General features: G+C 43.0%; 1 protein-coding gene across 2 annotated transcripts in view; it reads left to right on the top strand.

Annotated features, from left to right (window-relative positions):
* The window catches only part of FRMD4B (FERM domain containing 4B), a 319,908-nt gene that overhangs the window by 147,648 nt on the left and 153,401 nt on the right, over nucleotides 1-18,859 (top strand). Inside the window, exon 1 of one of the 2 annotated variants that reach the window (XM_027585168.2) lies at nucleotides 2,883-3,224. The exons of the other annotated variant lie outside the window; for it this stretch is intronic. Coding sequence (XP_027440969.2) covers nucleotides 3,063-3,224 — 162 coding nt within the window. The 5' untranslated portion in view covers nucleotides 2,883-3,062. Of the gene's footprint in view, nucleotides 1-2,882; nucleotides 3,225-18,859 lie in introns of those variants that run through there. 2 annotated transcript variants of the gene reach the window in all.

The following is an 18,859-nucleotide window of genomic DNA, read 5'->3' as shown; positions in this document are numbered from 1 at the left end:
TTTAAGAATGATGCCACACTTGGGTCGCTCTTTTCTCCACGGTTGCACATCTGGGTTCAGTGGCCACCCCCTCTCCCCGCCGTTGGTCCCTGGTGAGAAGGAACTTTCCCTTCCTTCCCTGTCCTAGAGCTCCGAACTCCTTCTGCAGGAGAGGAAAGCTGTTTGGGTAAGAAGCAGTATCAGTGTGGACGTTGGTGTCTTTATTTGTCTTGCATTCAGCTTTGAGTGTCCACGGTTTCTCCAAGTCCCCCAGCAAAGTTTGGCTGTGCTGGGGAAGATGGAGCTTCAGAAAGCTTTTTGGGAACTTGAATGAAAGTGACAGAATTTCCCCCCTGCCAACAAATCACCACCAACTGTAACCTCCAACCCACAGAAAGGGATTGGAAAATAGATGTAGATGATGAGTTGAAATTAAGAAAAAAAAAAAAACCCACTTTCTGTTTTATCTGCATACAAAAAATTGAAACAATTCATGATTTGGGTGGAGTGGTGATGGTAGTTTGTGTTCTTTGAATGCTTACCCTTTGCCAGCTACAGTAAACACTTTATATGGAATATTTTACTTAATTTTCCCCCAAAACCCTAGATAGTGGATTCTGATATTATCCCCATTTTATAGATGAGGACGTTGAGGCTCTGTGGGTTTTAGGAGCTTGTACAAGGTCTTAAGGGGCAGAGATTTAAGTCAGGTGTCTTTCTCATAGGAGACTTGGCTTCTGCCAACCATGCCCTACAACAGTGCTTTTCCCCCTTTAGTGTGAACCCTCCAGAGGCTGCGTGAGCACTGGGATTGCTGACCTCACTCCAGAGTTTCTGATTCTGGAGTGGGCTGAAAACTTGCATCTCTCACCAGTTCCCCTGATGATGTTGATGCTTCTGGTTTAGGCACCGCACTTTGAGAACCCTGACACCACATCCCACTTTTCAGAAAATAGTATAAGCACCGACTTTGAAAATCTGGAATGAAAATGACTGAGGTTGGAACTGAGCACTGACTTTAGACCTGTGCACAGAGAGATAACAGCCCGGTTTCTAGAGCATCTCTTCTGAGAGCATGGTGTCATGAGACAAAGATAATTGACCTGTTGGAGGTTTTATTCTGGTATTCCCTTTGCTGCCCGACATTTCCGAGAATACAGTCACACTGCATCGTTAAATAAATGTACCACCTCCATTCACTCATTTACTAAAACTCCATTTTTGAAGTTCAGTAGTTTTCCATTAGAAGGATGACATTTCATTTTCAAACTACACTAGTTCAGTTTCTTTTGATTCCCTAAGACCTAGTATATGCCGATTTTGTGGAAACACTGTGACCATGGTGTTGGAAAACATCATCAGAATGCATACTCATGAGCCCATAGGGTAGACTTACCGCAAAGAATTGTTTCCAAATCTTGGATCAGGTCTTGTGTCCAATGAACTAATTCAACAAAAACTCTTAGGTGATTTTATTGGTAATAAGAATAAGTAAAAAGTAATAAGAGAAATGTCATTTAAAAGTTTCCTGATTATGGGTACTACCAAAACAATAGGCACTTTGAGAACACATTTTTGCGTTCTGAGTTTCACCTGAAGTAAGATTCCAAAGGCACATTTGAAACCTGAAATAACGCTAAATCAGCTTGTCGATAATCTGTTCTGAAGCCTTCTGTGCTAGTTCAGGAGAAAGGCTTTGGCACCTTACCTCTCTGCCACTTAATAGCCAAGATAACAGCCCAGGTGTGAAACCACCAATAAAACAGACAATTGTCCTACAAATGGATTCAGGAAAAAAACAACATCTTGAAATTTGCTGCAGTGCTTTTGCTATAAGAAATGTTATACTAAACTATCATATGGAACTGAATTCCACACACATTCTAAAGGGAAACAGAGACTGGTGGTATGTGGGGCTCCGTGAGCTCTTTGGGCTCCTTTTCCTAAAGGCCTTAGGCAATATCAATTCCACAGGGAGAACTTTAAAACAACAACAACAGAACATTAATCATCTGGTGACTTCATGAGTGGTCAGTTTCCTTCAGTTTTGAGGTCAGGAATAAACTACCTGTGTGCTGTTTTGTGCTAGCAGCCGCAGCTAGACATATCCAGAGGGTGAATTTTCCAGAACCAAACCAAGGATTCTTGTGAGCTTCTATTTTCCAGCACATAGTAACTGGAAGCTATTTGCTAAAGACCAAGACCACTCTTTGTTTTTCTCATGAACCGACTGCTGCATTGGAATTAGCACAGTGCAGAGGTGAGGGAACCTGCCCTCTGGCTGGCAACAAGGGGCAGGTTGGCATTTTCTTGGAGACGCTCAAATGAGGAGCAGAGGCGGGTTGTGCAGCCTCACAGACACTGTTGCTCTGAGACTGTGTCTTCATCTCCTGCCTCCAAGCACAACCAAGGAAACCTTCAGGGCTGTTCCCCCCAGGGAAGTGGGGTCCAAAGGGATGCTTCGGAGGATTTTTTTTCCCTCCTGCATCTGTGGCTGCCCAGAGGTATTTATCAGCGTGTACAAAGCAAAGCCCCTGTAGTGTAAAGTAAGATGCTCCCCAAAGCGGTTTAGGAGACGTGGGCTGGTGTGTGTGTGTGTGTGTGTGTGTCTGCAGAACGTGCAAGCAAGAGCGCTGAAATGCAGCTCTCATCTTTGCCTGCAAAGAGTCTCTCCACGTCCCCCTCTGCCCAGCGCACTCGGGGAGCGCCAGGGGGAGTCCTCGCAGGCCAGGGCTTCCCGCGCCCCGGGAGCGCGGAGGGCTCGCCTGGCGGAGCTTAGCGCAGCTCGCTCGGCGCTGCCAGAGAGCGCAGCGGGCGGGGGTGGACACTGGGCTTCTGTGTGCCGGCCGCAGCCGTTGGCTGGCGGGCGCCCAATCCCGGGGCATGCCGCCGGAGGCTGGCCAGGACGCACGGTGAAAGACGAGTTTGGAGGCAGGCTTGACATCCCCCCTATCCCTGTCCCTCCGGGCTGCCCTCAGAAGCCGGCGGCTGGAGCCTCGGCGGTCGGGCCCGCGGCGGCGGGGCTAGGCTGGGCTGCAGCTGCGGGAGCCGGGCCGCCCCGGGGTCCCAGGGAAGGAGGCGGCATGGCTTCGGTGTTCATGTGTGGAGTGGAGGACCTGCTGTTCAGCGGCAGCCGCTTCGTGTGGAACTTGACCGTGTCCACGCTGCGGAGATGGTACACGGAGAGACTGCGGGCTTGCCACCAGGTGCTGCGGACGTGGTGCGGGCTGCGGGACGTGTACCAGGTGAGCCAGGGCGCGCGGCGCCCCGGGGCCCTGGCAGGATGCCGGGCGCTCTTGGGAAGCCGGTTCCACCTGTATGATTTGCTTCTCTCTCTCCCTCCACCTCTCTTTTTTCAAACTCCTAGCGGGCTGCTTGACTCCTGGGTCAAATGTTCAGCATCTGTGGATAACTGTTGCCTGACAAAGCTTGTGATTTTTCCCCACTGGGCACGGGGACACTTGCGAGTTAGTACCAGCATTTGCAGACATCTGTTACAGAGCGATGGTGTACTGCCTGGCACTTAGCTAAGAAAGCTGTTGCTTTGCAGCAGAGGGTCTGCGGGAAGCGACTTAGACATTCAGATGATTCCTCCTTTTTCGTTTTATTGGGGTGGATGGCGGGGGGAGCATTTCGGGACCTAGGATTTCACACCAATTTTTGGTCAGAGGGGCCTTGCTGGATTTGCATTCTTTCTTTTGATTTTATTTCAGTTTTCCATCAGGCAGCCCCAACTTGCAAGGCAGAGCCAGGAAAAGCTGATTCTGTGTCTGCTGGCTTTTGGAGGAAGGACAGCAAATTGTGAACACTTTGCAGGAGGATGATGGTTAGGGTAGGGAGGGGTTGCCTGGTGGAAGGTTGGAATGCTTACCTTCGGGTTTACTCCCCTCACACAACACAGCCTCTTTATTTCTCTGCTAGGTCCCATTCTGCAGGCAAAAAATGCAGCAACTTTGTTCAACTAGGAGACCATTCATGTTCTCTGGGACTGCAGCTTCCCTGGATTTTCTTTTTTTTTCTTTTTGACAGTCATTTGTGGATTTAAAAGTCCTTTGCTTGGGTTGGTTAATATCTTCGAGGTTTAAAAAAAAATCTGCATTGCATTTAGAAAGATTATACCTAGTGTTTACTATGGGACTATAGCATCACATTTCCTTCCCTGTGATGTGGAAATAGCTCTGTTACGGCTCCTGGATTCCCCCTACCCTGACCGCATGCCCACTATGGCTATCATTTATATCTCATTGTACTGAGTCCTCTATGTGATCAAGCCTCTGGTTTTGACAAGCTGTAGTCTTCCATCCATCAAGCAAAGTGAAAAGAGCAGCACCTGAGGTTAAAGGGGGGGGGGCGTTCACGGCAGGGGGGTTGTAAAGAATCAGCATCCCCTTGTCATCGTTGATGTCCATATCATCCTTGTTACAATGTGAGCAGCATTTACTTCATGCTTTCAGGACTCCTGCTTTAGAGAACACGTCTGTGATGTCTTGCATTTTGGGAGAATCCAAAAGCCAGGCTGAGACGCAGGACAGCCCATGGGGGTTGAGAGTATTATGGAGCTGTGGACATATCCCCTCTGGCCACGGTACACAGATCACCTAGCCTTTAGAGCCAGATGTGTCCTGCCTCTCAGCCTTTTTGTCTTTCGGGAAATCATTGTTGCGTTGGGTCTGTAGGAGAAGTGACCCCCGTAGAGTTTTGTTTTTGCTTTTTAATGTTGGAGAAACTTTTTAAAAGGAGAACAGGAATATTAGAGCCAACCAGACAGCCTCTATGCATCTCTCCCCAAGGTTCAGGGGACATATAGCTTATTTCTTTGCTATTAGTGACTAATTAGGTTAGGTTCCTGAGTCCTGAGACCCACCCCCCCATGGATTCTTTATAAGTTTTGTCAATCATTATTTGTAAGCAGAACAACAACTTGAAGGACTATCCTACTAAGTTGTAAGTTTTCTCTTCTGTAAAATGGATGGTGACTGAGCCAGTACCTTTTCATGATAATAAGAAAGGACATCTGATATAATGGTGGCCATTTTTATGAGTATAGTCATAAGTAGGAAATGATCTCTAAGTTTAAAGTTTCTTGTGCTTTGGGAGAAGTAAGAATTCTTAAAATATTTTAAAACTTGGGAGAATCATAGGTTTCTTAATTGCACAACACAAGTTAATTGCTAACAAAGAAACACCATTTTCATTAATGCCTTTTAAATACTGAGCAAGAAAGTAGTGACTTAAATTGTATTGAACTGAAAGGCAGTAAAATAAAGTGGTTAATACCTTAGGCTCCAAGTCAGACACAGGGATAAATCCAACCTTTGCCTATGTTTGATCATACATAAGTTACTTTATCTTATCCTGATTCAGTTTATCATTTATAAAATGGGAAATACAATAGTACTAATCACAGAGGTTGATGAAAGAATTAATTGACACATAAGATATTTAGCACAGTACCTAGAGTTTAGGAAGCATTCAGTAAATGTTATCTGCTCTGTCATTTGGGATTTATAGTAGTAGGAAACCCAACTCTAACCTACAAAATAAAAAGAAGGGACTTATGACAAACCGAAATGTTTAGTAGTTGAATGAACTTCAGGTATGGTTTGATCCAGGTATGATGCTTGTTGCCCATGATTCTTTCAGCCTTGTCTTGTTCATGTATTGGCTTTTGCTCTAGCTGGTTTCTTCCCTCATGATAGCAGATAGCTGCAGCAGTTCCACAGCTGAGATCCACATATGAACCCATCCAGAAAGAAAAAAACATTTCTCATCTCCACCAGCTATCAAAAAAAAAAAAAAAAAAAAAATTCCCAGTTTGCGCTCTGATAGGTTAACTTAGGGTCGGTGCCCTCCCCCAGTGCCTGCACTGAATGGCACAGGGAATGGGATTATAATTCAGGCATTCTCAGTGGGAGTAATAGGACCCCCAAGAAGCAAAAATTATTTCTTGGGAGTGGGTCCAAGGCACAAAAAAATCTTACTCTTCTTGTGTATAAAACACAGATATCCATACCTAAACAGATACACAGTATACTTTCGGCATTAGAATTTGCAGGGGGTGGGGATGACTAGCAAACAAAAAACTATCTACAAGGCTCCTTAAGACTATGATAATGAATATAACTGTTGAGAAACACTAATTACACTGATGTGCTTAGGCCAGTGGGGGAACAGACCCATTTCTGCAGCTGGGCACGAGGTCAGTCCCAGGCAGACCACATAGCTGCCAAACAATGGGGGAGGTTCAGTGCTCGGTTGGGGGGCAATCCGCAATGTCCACTGCACCTGCTTTCTTAGAATCTCAAATCTAGAGCTCTTTAAACAAAATATTTTTCTAGGTAAGTACAAAGATTAATGGCAAACACATTTCCAAGTATTTTGCCACAGTAATTCAAGTTAACGGGGTGGGGGCTCATCATTATTAAAACACCCTTATTGCTATCTAATAATTATGATTTCTAAATCAATGTTCAGTGGTCCTGCCCGGTCTACTGGCACATGAACTGGAAACACCATAGGGTTACATATTTTATTGAACCCCATTTTTTTATCATCTTGGTAATAAAAAAGGTGTCATTCTTCTTGCTTTTGGGCTGAATAGTCTTTGTGGGAAATCCAGGACTCAGTCACTCCAGAGAGAAATAAGGGTGGTGCAGGAGGTATTCGTTACATGAAATACCTCGCAGTTCCCAGGGGGTATTTTGTTTATTCATATACTAAAAGTGAAATAAGATCCTCCACCTATTCATACGGAATTTGGCAACAACATCATTGCCTGGCTGGTACAGCTGGGAAGGCATAATTTCTTTGGAATTGAACACTTCCTCTACCTCTAGATACTGGAGAGGCATGAGACTTAATTTGCCAAAAACCATGAATAATTAAGAGACTAGCTATAAGGCATTTCTGTAGTAACACGACTAAATAAAAAGCAGGCAGAAGCTGTACTAGGGCTGCCTTTGAACAAAGACTTACTTTATGAGTGAAGGTTTGAATTTGGTTCAGTTCGCAGGCTGGGACATTCACCTTCAATTTGGGACAAAATCTTAAAAGCTGATTCATCCGCCATATATCTATCCTGCTGATATCTTGCCTGGATGGGTTCCGTTATAGCAATTAATTAAGTTTAACAAACAACTGAGGTGGAAAATGATGGGAGAATGTGGCTGAAAAAAATCAACACCCTTTGCTTTTTATTCAGTGTGACATGTTCTAACAAAGCCCTCAGTTGGTTACTTGGGATTAAGTTTTCCCCTCATCCCCAACACCTCAAAGGTAGAATTTCTTGCTAACCCTAAATGGAGTGGTTGTCTCCAGCAGGAGGTAACGTGGACAGATTCTGAGATATTTAAGTGACCGTAAGAGGCTGGGTCAGCTCCCCTGAGGCAGGCAGTTGGCCCCGAGGGGTAGGAGACAGAGCAGACCAGGCAGAGGCTGTAGGCTCTGAGTTTAGCAACTTTGACCTTGACCAAATTGCTTTCCCTCTTTGAGCCTCCTGGGTAAAAGGGGAGAACTTTAGTACCTGCATAATGGGCAGGATGAAAGATTCATGAGATAATATCTATAACACTGAACATCCTGCCTGGCACAAGCAAATGCTCAATTAATGTTAGCTCTTGGGTATGTATGGTACTTAACACCAGACCCATAAAAGGTCCTTGATGAAGGGTAAGGCTAAGGGAATTACTATTGTTTTTATAAGTGATACTAGTTCTGTGGAAACTAAATTCCCATCTTTGCAGGCAAGGATGTTAAGGAAGAGAGACTGTGTATAGGGTGAGCCTTGGGATTTGCTCTTGTAAGCCAATACAAAAACTCTAGGAGATCATAGACAGCTCCCATTAGGGTCTCTAAGGAAATAATCTCTCTATATCCAAGACTCTGATGATCCATAAACTGGTAACACATGAACTTTGCCTCCCACTGCATTGGCTGGGAAAGACCAACTCCCCCAAAAGAAAAGTTCCCCATTGAGCATTCTGTGGCCTGTGTGCATCTCAAACCATGTATATTTTGCTTGTCCCCAGCCTTCACTCTCCACAGCCCTCTGAATTACACAGACTAGAAGAGGGGCGGACAAACTGCGACCCACAGGAGAAAACTGTCCTGTCTCTCATTTTTGTAAATAAAGTTTTATTGGCACACAGCCCTGCTCATTCATGTACATGTTGTCTATGGCTGCTTTTGCATTACGGTGGCAGAATTGAGTCGTTGTGCCTTAACTACTTACAGCCGAGTAGTTGACAAAAAGACTGTATTGGCCACAAAGTTAAAAATACTTACTGTCAGGTCCTTTACAGAAAGTTTGCCAGTTCCCATACTAGAAAAAAAGCAACATATTGGGTAGAGAATGCGAGAGGAAGAAAAGTCCAAAATTTACTCATAGAAAAAATAGAACTTGAAGGAATATGAAAGAATTTTCTCATCAAATACCTAGTCGCCAGGAAATTAGTGAACAAATATTCAGGATGAGTGTTCAGGTTACTTGTACTAGGTCCTTTGTCGTAGAACATGATTGGAGTTAGAGATTGAATCATTCTCTTGTTAGTTTATTTGTACCTAAAATAATGATCCAAGTGCTTACCCCAGCTCTGCTACTGTGCCAAGGCATTAGCAACACAAAGTCAAAATAGGCATTTTTCCTGCCCTTGAGGAATCTATTGTCAACGAAGGGAGATAGTTAAGGAAATGAAACTCTAGGTGCACAGTGGAGGGGATCTAAATCAGACTGGATTAAAGCAAAAAGGGAGGGGAACGGAGTCAAGGAGGCTTCCTGGAGGAGGTAATTCTCAAGCTGAGGTTTGAGAGACAAGTAGGAATTGGATGGATGAAGAAAGGCAGAAGGGCATTTCAGGCATAGGAAAACATGGCTTTGGGGAGATTATAAACAGGCTTTTAAGGCCGATGGGGAGAGAGGCTGAGGGGAGAGAAAGAGAGAGAGGGAGTTGGAGTCAGAGGCAGAGCTGTTGATTGAGAATAATTCAAGTCTGAACTTGAACGATCTTTTACTTTAGGATTTTGGTGTTTGTTTCTTCAGAACTTTGGGGGCAAGGGAGAGCTTGATTTAGACCCATCCCTGGCAGCAGTGAGGCTGATAGATTTGGGAGCAGGTAGCAGAGTGGAGGCGGGAAGGGGAGCTGGGAGGCTGTTGCAGTGATACAGGTGTATCAGTCAGGAGAGGAGAGGTTTCGCTCTGACAACAAACAGTCCCAGTATCCTAAAGGCTTAAAGAAGTAGAGTTTGTTTTTGGTTCATACCACTTATCCAATCACAGGTTGTCTCTAAGCTCTGCTCATCACTGTCACTGAGGCTCGCAGAACGTTCCTGCACATTACCAGTTACCAGGATAGAGAGTGAAGAGCTCTGGGGCTTTACACTGGCAATTAACTGCTTGGTCTCTGAGTAGCTCATGTGACTTCTCGAAGGTCATGGGTCGGAGCTGATTATATAACCCACTCTATCACAGGGGCTAGGAAATCGAGCCTACCATGGTACCGCATGAAGGCTGATGCAGCTTTGGTTCCTGAAACAAATTCGCAAGCAGGATGTTTACTAGAGAGCGCACTGTGATCAACACCTGTAGAAGGGACTAGAAAGAAGCAGGAGGAGCAGAGGAGAAATTGGGCTATTTATAATTCAGCCTCAACAATGGCTTCAGCTGCCCTCATGGGTAGCTCTGGAAGAGAGAGTTGTCCCCGTTTGGAGCAAGAGGGCTGTTCTTCCCCCCAACCTACGTCAACACATCATTAGAAGTGGGCCGCCCTTGAGAATGTGGAGTGACCTTGACGTAGGCAGCTCTTTAAGGGAGGGCAGTCCCCAGAGGGGGCTGAGAGCTGTCAGCTCAGAATGCTTCCGACAACTGAGGGAATAAGTCTGGACAGCACATCACAGCATCTTCTACGGATGCCTGCCCAACAGGTGCCAGGATCAAAGCCTGAACTGAGGAAGGGCCCACGGGAAGGAAGTGGTGGGGAGTAAGGATTGCACTGATGTGAAGGATATAGAATCTGGCTTTATTTTAGAACACGGCCTGCCACTCAGAGCAGTCTCCTGATTGGATCCTACCCTGTTGAAGGGATCGGGCAGCCATGGAGTCAGTTAATAGCAGTAACACCTACACAAAGGAGACGAAACTTGGCAGATAAATGAAATACGAGTCTCCTTAACATCACAGAGAAAATTCATCTGCTATCTTTTCTGGTAATCAAAGCCTAGGGTTTTATGGCGAGGAACTGAGATGCCGAGATCCCCAAAACTAAGAAGGAAAACTATCTTAATGTTCTAGCCCATCACGTCACATGATGGGAAGACTGTATATTTAAAATCAACAAGATTGGTCTCCGTATCTTTGAGAAGCATTTTGGAGCTTCTGTTGCACAGCTTGAAAAACACTAAGTTAAGAATAGACTCTCCTGCCTTTTCGAAGCGGCATTTGTTTTTCCTCATACTGGCTCGTCTTGGTAGAGCTGCAACACGGGCTAACTTCCTGTTTATCCCCCACTGTGTTTACTATGAGCATTATATTGGGGATGTCCAATTTGGTGGTTGTGGAAAAGTGTGAATGATTTGAATGGGAAACAAGAGAGGTAGTTCTAAATTTTGTAGACGAGGTAATATGATGTAACGCAGGGGAAGGAAGCAGAAATGAAATGCTCATGAAAAAAATTCAAGTTGACATCCATATGTGATTACATATAGGGTGCCTATAGGTGTTCATATGTAACAGATAAAAATTCTGGCATCCTTGAAATAAACTTGGCATGAAAGAGGCTGATACATGTGATAAATTATATTGTGCCACTTCTCCCAATGTCCTAATCATTTTCAGTCTCTTGGATTTTGTGTTTGGGCAAAGCTTCTTGCTTAAATAACTGTTTTTCTTTAACTGGTGCTCTTCTATAGTCTCATTGCCTTGACTTGGCTAATAGCTACTAATTATCTAGTAGCTACTGTATGCCAGGCCTTGTGCTTGGCACTTTGCATGTGTTATCTTAAAACAAAACAAAAAACCCTTAGGGGATTTTTTCAATATCGAAAAATATAAAAGATAATATGAGTAAAAGTCCACGCACCTACCTCTCAGTGTTAAGACATCTTAATATTTTGCCATGTTTGTTTAGATACATTTTTGAAATATAATAAAATTGGGGAAAAAAGAGAAATATAATAAAATTGTATAGAATCAATTGAAACCACCCTTGTACCTCTATCTATCTCTCTAGAATCCTACCATGAAGTTTGTGTTTCTCATTCCTGGGCATGTTTTTATAATTTTGCCACATATGTTTATATGTGTTAATATACATAAACAATCTATATTACTTCTGTGTCTGTCAAATTTATATAAGGATGTATTATTCTGCTACCTTATTATTCTCTCAACAAGCTTTGAGGATTTGTCTCTAAATTCACTTTAATCCCTATATTCCATTGCATAAATATAACCGATCTTTTGTTGGTGGATACTTAAGTCATTTCCCATTTTTCAGTGTCTCACAATACTGCAGTGAAAATTTTTGTGTTTGTCTCCTTGTGCTTATGAGCAAGAACTTCCCCAGGGTATGTACAGAAGATCTTTAGCTTTAGGAGATATCATGCCTTATCTTTGTCCTTGTAACGGCACTACAGGATGATATCATGAACCCCACTTTATTGGTTTTATATACTTATTAACTAATAAGTCACGGTGTTGGAATTTGAACAGTGCTCTGGCTGACTCCAAGGCTCAGCCTCCTGCCACTGACTTGCTGCTTTATTTCTGAAAAGGTAAACAACTCATAAAGATAGAATCTTATCAATTTATTCACTTATTCACTCAGCAAACATCGGGTGGAAACATAGCCTGGCACTCAAAAACGCAGTCAATACACTCAGGCTGCCTATGAATTCAAAGCCTAACTCACCTTTTGTTACCCGTATGAGTTCTCTGAGACTCAATTTTTTTTTTTCTGCTGTAAAATATAGATAATTACAGTATCTCACTTACAGTGTTTCTCTCCTAGGACCATTATCGAAATTCACTGTATTGGTATTTTCAGTAAGCAGTGTTAGATAAATGTGCGGATGGATGGTTGGTTGGATGGACGGGTTAGTGCCTGGCAAATCATTTTCTTTATATGTCTTTATATGTGTGGTGGGCTCAATGCTTTATGTATATGAGGAACCATTGAAACCCTTACAATCTGCAGAAGTCTGTGCTCCTCCTTCCTCCTCTCTACCCCAGATTAAGAACTACAGGCTAGGGTGGCAAGCAGGACAGGGGCCCCTGAGCACTGCAGAGAGACACCGTGCCCCCATGGTTGCATGGCACAGCTTTTTATCCTGAGACTGACATCTTCTGACTTGGGCACAAGAGCAAAGATGCTCACAACTGTTTAGTTGTTTTCTTTCTTTCTCTGCAACCTAAGCTATTCAACTTTCTTCTTCTCAACGCTGACCCCTAGACTCTCATGCACGAAGGCTATGGGACCCCACTGACGGCTGTCTTTCTCATCTGGGTAAGCTCTCCTCTGACATGACCCTGAGATTTGCAACTGCTAAGGAGACCCAGTAATTACAAGCATCATGCTACCCTTGGGTAATGTAGCCAGCAAATATTTTTACAGAAATGAGTTTGTCTCATTAAAATGTGATTAGATGCTTATTATCTGAGAGAGAAAAGGGCCTTGATAAAATAGGGAAATAGAATGAGCTGTAGTCAGCTGGACCTGGTTTAAAATCAAGGCTTCATGACTTACCAGCTGTGTGACCTTGAGCCAAGCTGCTTAATTGCTCTGGGCCTGTTTCTTTACCAACGCAGGAGATAAAATAAATAATACTTACATTTACATGGTAGGAAGGTTAAAAATTACATGGGTTGAGAAATGGTAGCTTTTTGGTTGGGAAAATTGGGACTCCTTGCACAGACTTGATCCTAAGGCTAAAGTAATCATGCTGAAAGTTATATGAGTGCCAAGTCTGACCAGGATGTAACTCCAAACACAATCATTTCATAGTGGTGTGACATGGGCAAATTACATGACCTCTCTGTGCCTCATCTTCTTGTGCATGAGATGGAAAGGGTAATAGGACCTGTCTCCCAGGGTTGTTGAGGGGACGACACAAATAAAGATTTCACTAGGGGGGCTGGCCCGTGGTAAGCATTTAAAAAGTGTTAGCGATGGTTATTTCTTAGTGAACATTTTCTATGTGTCAGACATAGTGCTAAGCACTTCATAGCCACCGTTTCATGTAATTCTCCTGACAGTGACATGTCACAGGTATTATGGAACCCACTTGGCAAATGTGGGAACTGTGTAGAGCTGCTGAGTAACCTGTCCAAGAGCAAAGACTGGAGCTCAGTTCTGTCTGAAGACAAACCCCATACCCTCAGCCATCTCGTGCAAGGGGCTTAGTTTTTACAAACTCTTCAGCCCCTTCCTTTGCTCCGTTTGCCCGCCTGATGCCCAGGACTTCCCCAGGCTCCATCTCTCCCTCTACCAAACCCTGTAGCCATATCAGGAATCAGTGAACTGGTTGGGACTAAACGGTGTATTTTCTCAATCGAGGCTCCAGAAGTAATTCAGCTCATGCCATGCTCATATCTGAATCCGTCCAATGACGTCCCAACTCAGAAAAAGCCAGCCTCACCAAACCTGCACCCCTTTCTTGGGTTCTCTTCACCCCCCAGCTGCCAGCAAACACACTCAGCCTCTGGTGGTAATTCCTCACACTTGTCCCCTAACTCTTCTGCAGCGACCCTGGCCTTCCCTCTGTCCAGTGCGTTCCAGCCTCAGAGCCTTTGCCCTCGGGGTGTTGTCTGCCTGGAACCCGGTAACCTAGAGTCCACGTGCGTGCTTTCCCCCTCACTACCTGCAGGTCTTACCATGTCACCCCACCCGCCAGGCCACCCCTGACCTTCTCTATCCTGCTCTATTTTTCTTCCTAAATCTATTGCCACCTGACATTAGACCTTTGTTCAGATGCTCTTGTGTGTTGGCCCAACCAGAATGTTAGCTGAAGATGTGCCGGGACTTGGCTTTGTTCGCTGTAGTAGCCTCAGCTCCTGGAACCTAATAGATCCTTCAGAAATACCTGTTGACTAAATGAACAAAGGAATCTGCTTTACATTTTAAGAAGGTCACTCTAGCCATTCTGCCAGGTATGGCTGGGAAGGGGTAAGACAATTAGGACGCTGTTTCTTTTTTTTTTTTAATACTTTTTTTTAAGATTTTTATTTATTTGACAGAGACAGAGAGCACAAGCAGGGGGAGCTGCAGACAGAGGGAGACGGGGAAGCAGGCTCCCCCTACTGAGCAGGGAGCCAGATGCGGGGCTCATCCCAGGACCTGGGATCATGACCTGAGCCGAAGGCAGACGCTTAACCGACTGAGCCACCCAGGCATCCCCAGGACGCTATTTCGGATGCTGGGGACCTGGGTAGGAGTGGCGGCAGCATGTGATGCAGGGACACACTAAGCATTTGGAGGAGGAAAAAATAGCATGAGGGGACCTCTGTCCAAAGGGAAAGGTGATGGTCTATAAAGTTCTGGAAACCTCATACAGGAGGAAAAGCCATGCAGGTTGAAATGTGTTTCTATGTGTATGTTTATTGTTTTTCGCTATTGAAAATAGCCCCAAGCCAATGTTCAGTATTGCTGATTGAGAATAAATCTGTTTGGGTTCTCTGATGTGTCTGTGTTCCCAGCTCATTCACGAGGCAGTGTTTTGGATAGCAGAGTGAATTATTTCCCGCAGGGCCCGTGACAATGGGCTCACCCGAGGACCCTGGCTTTTGTGGACAGCCAGCTGCAAGTTCCCCGTGGTGCCCGGCCCAGGGTGGGGAAGTTGGCAGCTTCTGCAGTTCTTGTCAGCTCCGGCTGTCAAGTGATCGCTGCTTCCTGTGCCCAGCCCTGTGGTTAGATTCTGGAAGGTGCCCCGTTTTGCCTGACGAATGCTGACAGGCACTTCAGACATTTTGCTTTCTTTTCTTTTTTTTTTTTTTTTTTTGGCATTCTGTAGACATTGCTTGTCACTCTGACCCTGTCTCCTGTCATTCTCATCCACTGGAGTTAAGGATAGGAGGACCCTTTGGATTTGCCTGGATTCTTGGGAGAAAAAAAAAAAACAACACCTTTTTTTTTTTTTTTCTGGTCTTCATTAGTGTTTAATTAAAAGCTTGCTTCCCCTAGGTCTTTGGCTGTGTCTGGGCTTTTTAAAATTCTGCAAGCACAGACAATATAAAGCGAATTTGACCCTTTGAGTTACAAGAGCTGGTTATTGTGTCTAATTATCAACCTCAAATAATGACAGACTCATAATCCCCGGCACAAAAAGTAATACTAGGAATTTCCCAAATAATTCCTGAAGACAAAGTACACTTACTTTTAATAAATAGTCTAATACCAGTTTTTAAATGAAATTATTGTTTAAGTTTGAAACAATTTGGTCAGGATATAAAGAATCTTACCTCTCAACTCATATTTAATTTTATGGGGTTTTTTTCTTCCTGAAGGTTTTTATATATTAATATTTCTAGGTCTTGATGCCAGATATAGTTCTAGCCAAGCTCATAAGATTTTGCTCTCAAATACCTTTTGGAAATGATATTTTTTAGTGAATGTGTTTTTCCTTTAATAAACTTCAGAAGCCATCTCCGAGTTTCCAGAAAAAAAATTTTTTTGAGATGTTAGTGCCAGAGTCTGAACAGTGCCCTTTATTCACAACCAAACTGGATCAGTTTAATTTTTTTTCAGGCTCCTACACTACATTAGGTGACAAATACAGCAAAACTTTGCTACACATTTATGCTGTAAATTGTGTTTTAAACAAGTCAAGTTTAATTATGGTCTTTTTGTCCTTTTTTCTCCTGACTTTTTTTCTTTCTGTATATTTTCTCAGAGCTAACTAGGTCATGCTTAAGGATATGAATAATTTATAATATACATATATACGTATATGTAGGTATGTGAGTACAAATATACATATAAATGTATAAATATGTATGCATATATATATATATATATATGTATAAATATATGACTGTATCTGAAGTTTTTCCAGAAAGGAAAACCATAAACCAACATATTCATCAAACATAACTTTTACTTTTTTCCCCCCAATCTTCAACATCACTTTTTTTTTAAGATTTTATTTATTTATTTATTTGAGAGAGAGAGAGAGCACAAGGCAGAGAGAGGCAGAAGCAGAGGGAGAAGCAGACTCCCCACTGAGCAGGGATCCCAATGCTGGGATTGATCCCAGGACCCTGGGATCATGACCTGAGCTGAAGGCAGACGCCCAACCTACTGAGCCACCCAGGAGTCCCTCAACATCACTTTTAAAGTTATGTTATGACCCTGAAGTAATTATTCAGTACCAATAATAGGGTGAAGTTCCATAATAGATGGTATTTTTTAGGAAGTTGCTATCAATTTTAAGTTTAAGGCATGGGAAGTTGCTATCCATTTTGATGAAGTTTAGCAAATGAAAATGAAGGAACAACTTCATTTGTTTCCATTGGTTTAAAGACAAGAAACTAGAGAACTGGAGGGCTGGTTATGTGCTGAAGGTCCCGTGTCACCTCCCGGCTCGGCTCCCCTGCTGTGAAATGGGGCCATGCCATGGCCGCCGCATTGGGGGGGGATTGAGTATTTCAGTAGGGGGCAGTAGAGCGAGTCACTCACAATGTGGCACTTGCCTGCCCTCTTTCCCCAGCAACCACCCACCCTGTGCAAGACCAGGTGGGGGTAGTTGCAGGCTTGAGGAAGGTACAAAGAAAAACACAGACGAAGTGGACAATGACAATGCTGTGCCTTCCTATGCCAAGGCAGCTTCATTCATTATTTACGGATATTTAATGACATCTGTCTGTTTTAATAGACCTTGTAATGAGATGAAAGGCTTTATCTGTTTCCTTTGAGTGATATACACATATCCTTTGGGAGCTGTTGGAGTCAGAAAAATGTGAGCCCTGATCCTGTGCCTCATCCCTGACTGGCGGTGTGGCCCAGGGCATGATGACTAACTCCTTTGAACCTCAGTCTTACCATTTATGAAGTGGGGACATGATATCTCATAGTATGGTTGGCAGGTTTAAATGGGAAAATGCCGAATGCTATGGGACTGCTCAGCCCCGCACCTGGGGTGTCACAAGAACTCAATAAATTATAGTTTAAGAAAAAGGCCCTGACCACTAAGGCAGAAAAGACAAGGACAAGCGTGCTGGAAATGGGATGCTCTTTTCCTCTCTATCTCCATGAACTTAGCTAAAATAAGCAGAAGAGAGGAAATGGATATTTCAAAGCAGGAGAATTCAATTATAATTGATTTGGTAAGTTGCTACAATGTTTTTGGAGGAAAGTTTAGTGGTATCCAATCAAAATGTGAGAGGTGTGCCCTCTCTGACTGAACATATCCACTTTAGAAAGTCATCTTAAGAATATTCTCACATAACGGTATATGTGCAAGATTTTCATTGCACCATTATTTGAAATAGCAAACCACTGGGAGACGTGAATAGGAGAATGCATGATAAAATGGTAACACCTTTGTACCATGGCATTCCATGAGATCAGGAGGAAGAATGTAGAGCTATAGATCACAGCTTCCCCAAATTGTCAGTGAGATAACTTCTAGTAAAAACAAAAGCACAAGACAGAACAATATACGGATGAGTGTGTGTGTGTGTGTGTGTGTGTGGAGAGAGAGAGAGAGAGAGAAACAGATGCAGATATTACCCAAGAAATGTGTGTATATATTCCTTTACATGGGAGAACGGGGCTGGAAAGACATACACCAAACCATTAATAATGTTTACCCCTGGGCAATGTAAATGGATGAAGGGAGAGTTTTCCACTTCTTTTACTTTCATAATTCTGAATTTAAATTTTTTATAACAAGGATTTATGTAATTTTTTGTAACTTTGTAAAATTTCCTACTCAAAACAATTGACCCAGGCTATTGTGAAAAGTGTTTCTGGGGAACAGGGATCTGTCCGAGTTATGCCTGTGTCACTACGCTCAGAATTTAGTATGTCCCCCCAAGTGTTTGTCTTCTATGTCCATTTAATAATAATTTAATAATAATCATTATTGGTGTGATTTATTATTGAAAAAAAGTAATATTTGTACTCATTTAAATGAGTATCATAGTTTTTTATCATTAAAATATAATGATAATATATATGACTTTTTATAATATAAAAAGTCCATAAGTATAATTGTTATAGAAATGGATGGGTTATTTTTTTTAAGATTTTATTTATTCATTTGAGAGAGAGAGAGTGTGAGCAGGGGGAGGAGCAGAGTGGGAGGGATAGGGAAGGGAAAGAATTTCAAGCCGACGCTGCACTGAGCACGGAGCCCAACATGGGGCCCGATCTCAGGACCCTGAGATCACAACTCTAAGATCATAACCTGAGCCGAAACCAAGGGTTGGACCAAGCTCAACCGACTGAGCCAGCCAGGTGCCCCGAAATGCATGGCTTAAAAGAGAAGGTACTTTATCAGTGGTATATATTCACGAAATATTTTTAAATGTATAGTAGCATACATATTACATTAATATAAAATTTTTATAAAGGTGAGATCATCATATATACATCTTATCTTAAAATGTATTTATTTACATATTTAGATACTGATCTCTCATTATTTTCCATAACTGTTGTATATTCAATGGTATGACGGTACCATAATTACTTTCATCAATCCCCTATTAATGGGCATTTAGGTTATTTCCGGTTTTCACTAAAACAGTGCTACAGTGAACATCTTTGTATGAAAAACATTTGTGAGAGAATTTCTGTAAGATAAATACCTTGTGTGGAAGGAATTTGGATTTCCAAAAAGGTACCAATTTATGCTACTGTTGAATGAAGAAGAGCCCTTCTTTTCTTTT

Source organism: Zalophus californianus, chromosome 1 (genome assembly GCF_009762305.2).
Source record: "Zalophus californianus isolate mZalCal1 chromosome 1, mZalCal1.pri.v2, whole genome shotgun sequence".
In the NCBI taxonomy this organism is placed as follows: Eukaryota; Metazoa; Chordata; class Mammalia; order Carnivora; family Otariidae; genus Zalophus; species Zalophus californianus.
This window is presented reverse-complemented; position numbering and strand designations above follow the sequence as displayed.